This window comes from Pteropus vampyrus, unplaced genomic scaffold, assembly GCF_000151845.1.
Source record: "Pteropus vampyrus isolate Shadow unplaced genomic scaffold, Pvam_2.0 Scaffold332, whole genome shotgun sequence".
NCBI lineage: Eukaryota > Metazoa > Chordata > Mammalia > Chiroptera > Pteropodidae > Pteropus > Pteropus vampyrus.
The window spans coordinates 1,041,636-1,045,687 of record NW_011889113.1 but is presented as its reverse complement, the minus strand read 5'-3'; the positions used below and the strand labels follow the sequence as shown (position 1 = coordinate 1,045,687).

At 33.5% G+C, this 4,052-nt stretch overlaps 1 protein-coding gene across 1 annotated transcript in view; it reads left to right on the top strand.

The window, feature by feature from the left end:
- Window positions 1-4,052, top strand: part of MYCBP2 (MYC binding protein 2, E3 ubiquitin protein ligase) — a 265,889-nt gene that overhangs the window by 133,656 nt on the left and 128,181 nt on the right. The window contains exons 30-32 of the mRNA XM_011378152.2: window positions 2,187-2,379; window positions 2,885-3,159; window positions 3,776-3,997. Coding sequence (XP_011376454.1) covers window positions 2,187-2,379; window positions 2,885-3,159; window positions 3,776-3,997 — 690 coding nt within the window. The remainder of the gene's footprint in view (window positions 1-2,186; window positions 2,380-2,884; window positions 3,160-3,775; window positions 3,998-4,052) is intronic.

Below are 4,052 nucleotides of genomic sequence, written 5' to 3'. Positions count from 1 at the left end.
GGGAACAATGGATGCCACCCACACTTCTGTACCGAGCGAGTCTCACCTTGGCCCTCACTCCGACAATATCTCCCTGTAAGGCACTGGTGCTCAGAGCTAGCAGATCCGTCACCACGAAAATCTGCTCGCGGACACGGCCCCTTTAAGAGGTGTCTGCTGCTGCCGCAGCCTCCGTCTCACTCAGCCACTCGGGACTGGGCAGCCCGGCATCCTCGCCTCGTCCTACCTTCTGCTGTTGCAGGGTGCTTTCTTGGATTTCTCCGTAGTTGTATGGCTCGTTCATCTAGATCCCAGGAGATTTTCCTTGCTGCTTGCTCCATGTTTCCGTCACAACTTTGATTTGGCCACCAGAGGGATGAACAGAGTCTCTATCATCTACGCCATTTTTTTCTCCCTTCGAATGCGATTTATTAATGTAACTGGTAGTCTGTCGTGTTGGTAAAATGCAAAGGGAATTTTTTTTTCTTTTTTATCTTATTCGTTAAACAAATCTTATTCATTTTTTTAAACCACAAAATTAATACACGTCCCTGGTGGGACTAGAGTAGAGTAGGAAAAAAAAACTATACTAAAAGTACATGAAAGTTCTTTTCCCATCACCCTGTTATCACTATATATAACTACTATTTACATTTTGACGTATATACTTCCAGACTATTTTTTATACATACACATATTTACTAGTCTATATATAGTACGCTATCCAACCTTCTCGTTTTTGTTTGATCACACTTAAAGTTTTGCATCTTCCTTTTTGAAAATTTCATAGTATACACCGTGGACATTTGGTTCTATTTCAATTTCTTTTCTAATGTTTGTATTGTATCCCATAGAATACAGTAAGTCCCCATTTAATGTTGTCTATAGGTTCTGTGCCTTTAAGCAAAACAACATATAACAAAACCACTTTTACCATAGGCTAATTGATATAAATAAGAGTTAAGCTCCTATACATCTCATTAATGGTAAAAGGAAACACTGTGGAATGAGCTGTACTCTGCTTTATTTGACTCTTTTCCTATTAAAGGACTGTTTGTTTTTAATGTTTTACTATTATATCCGTACATATGTGTCTCTGATTACTTATGTACTTATGGGAATATTTCTACTAAAGTATGCTCATTTAAAATTTGATATATTATCTCAAATTGGCCTTCCAAAAAAGCTATGGCAGTTTATAGAGAGTGTGTTTCGAATAATAGACTACAAGAATTTTGGTTTCCTGGCACCTTGGATCCTTTTAGTATTAAGATCAGTTTGGTATCTATTGATACAAATAAGTATCTTTGACTGTGTTGTGTCTTTTCAGTCATCTCTTTTTTTTTTCTGTGCTTAGTGATTCTTTTATTTATATCTAAGTGGTTTTGTGGTCATTAGGTCATTTTAATCTTTATATAAGAAACTTATTCAATCATTCTTTTAAAAGTTAAGGTATAAACTCTTATTCTTGGTATTACTACACCAGAGGACTGGAATTTGATAGGGATGAGGGAATAAGTGATTTGCTTTGACATTCATCTCATAGCTATCTGTCATCATGTAAGCATGAAAAAACCTGCAGACCAACTAGAACTACAACGGATGCTCATCCCCTTACATTAATATTTTAGAATCTTTAAAAATCCAGATAAAAATTTTTTAGTATCCTTCTAGTCAATTTTTCTGTTCTGTTAACTTATCAAGCGTTAGCTACAGTTTATATTCTAAAATTTAATACGTAGATATAAAATAAGTTCTGTGATATTATTGCTGATATCTAATACTAAAATATGATATTCAAAAGTTATTCAAGTGTTTAAAATACTTTTGGTTTATCTACACAGTGACAATGTAGAGTTTAATTTTCCTTTTAGGTAGACATGTATTTATGTGTTTTTCATTTTTTTTTTCTTCTATGACCAACTAGATAAATTTGTAGCAGGGAAACTTAAAAATATTTTTTAAATAAATATTGAAAACTGTTTTTTTATAGAAGCCTAACTATGTTACCATTTTTGTCAAATTTCAAAGGTGCTCCTAATGGTAATTTAATGAACGAACTAATAAAATGCCTGTTATTTGGGCTTTTAAAACTCAGTAAAAAACTTCAGGATCAAGTTTTGAAGTTGAATGTCATCTTTTCATTTGATTCAACCTGTGGTATCACTTGAACTAATTACTATCTGTTTCTTCATATTCTGAATTAGGAATGTTTTGAGTCTTTGTTGAGTATTCTTCACTGGAGCTGGACCACCTTAGTCTTAGGAGTCGAAGAACTTAGAGGATTAAAAGGGTTCCAGTTCACAGCCACGCTTCTGGATTTGGAGAGACTGCGCTTTGTAGGCACCTGCTGTCTGAGGTTATTGCGTGTCTATACCTGTGAAATTTACCCAGTGTCAGGTATGATGCGTTATTTAAATTGATTTTTGGGATACAATGTGTGAGAATTAAAAAGATTTACGTAAGAATAACCAAGAGTTTAAGATTCCAGCTTCCTTTAACCTGCTCCTTAATCGAGCAGATTAAAACTTGCTGTGATGCTTATGTATTGATTTATGAAGAATAAAATACATTATATGTCATTCAGATAAAAAAAAAAAACCTCATATTAGGCTAAAATGAAATACTCTAACAAAGTGTTATTTTAAACAGATTCTGTCAAATAGAAATATTTTGAACAACTGATTTAGACTTACATGTTGAAACCAGTGTTTTGTTTCTTTTTCTATTTCGATTTTAAAAAAGAAATAATTTTGCACCATACATAATCTCTAAGTTGTTTCCTTTCTAGGTTATGAGTACTTGTGATTTTTAGCTGTATAGGAAATTACTTGAATGATATTGAATGTTTTCATGCATATTTATTATTCTATTTAATTAGCAATCTGCTTTGTGTCTTTCAAAGCTGCAGGAAAAGCAATTGTAGAAGAAACTAGCAAATTAGCAGAATGTATTGGAAAAACTAGAACTTTGTTAAGAAAAATTTTATCAGAAGGAGTGGATCACTGCATGGTGAAGTTGGATAATGATCCTCAAGGATATCTCAGTCAACCCCTGAGTCTCCTAGAAGCTGTTCTTCAGGAGTGCCATAATACCTTTACTGCCTGTTTTCATTCTTTCTACCCAACCCCTGCATTACAGTGGGCTTGCCTTTGTGATCTGTTGAATTGTTTGGATCAGGTAATTTTAAGTTTGTAAGATGTTAGTTGAAAATATTATATATTACTCAATACTCTTCAAGAAAATAAGTTAGAGTTGCCTTAATCTTTCTAACTTTTATGAAAGGTAATTTTTTTGAATAAACTGCCGTGTGATGACATAATTTTGTGACAGTGAAATATTATAGTAGCATAATAACATTAACATTAGTGAAATGTTATAGTAGCATAGAATTACTTAGTAAGTTATTTATTATTTGAGGAAAATAGTTTCAGTGCTTGGTACTGGAAATACCTTATATGTATACTGATTGGGGCCTTTCTGATGACTTTCTTTGAGAATAAATGCTGGAGATGACTATGATTCTGAGGATATAGGAATATATAAACTCATTTACTGGAGGACAGGAGGCGAATTTTCCTTGGCCATATTTGATAATTTTCCACCTTCATTGGATAGCAACTTAAATATGTTTAAAAATACTGATGAAATATTGGTCCTTTAACAAGACACTTACAATGATTGAATGCTAGAAAAGTTTGGAATGATTTAAAAGGGTATTTACCTTTTATGTATCCAGAAACTTGGATTATACTGAGTATTTATTTGATGGGGTACATATTTTTATTTTTAAAAGGATATCCAAGAAGCAAACTTCAAGACGTCAAGTAGTCGACTGCTTGCTGCTGTTATGTCAGCTCTGTGTCACACTTCTGTTAAGCTGACTTCGATCTTCCCTATTGCATATGATGGAGAAGTACTACTACGATCAATTGTTAAACAAGTTAGCACAGAGAATGACTCAACACTAGTTCACCGTTTTCCCCTTTTGGTAGCACATATGGAAAAACTCAGCCAGGTAGGTCTTCTTCTGAAAAATCTTTTATAACACTGTCAACGGAGGCATATTTAGC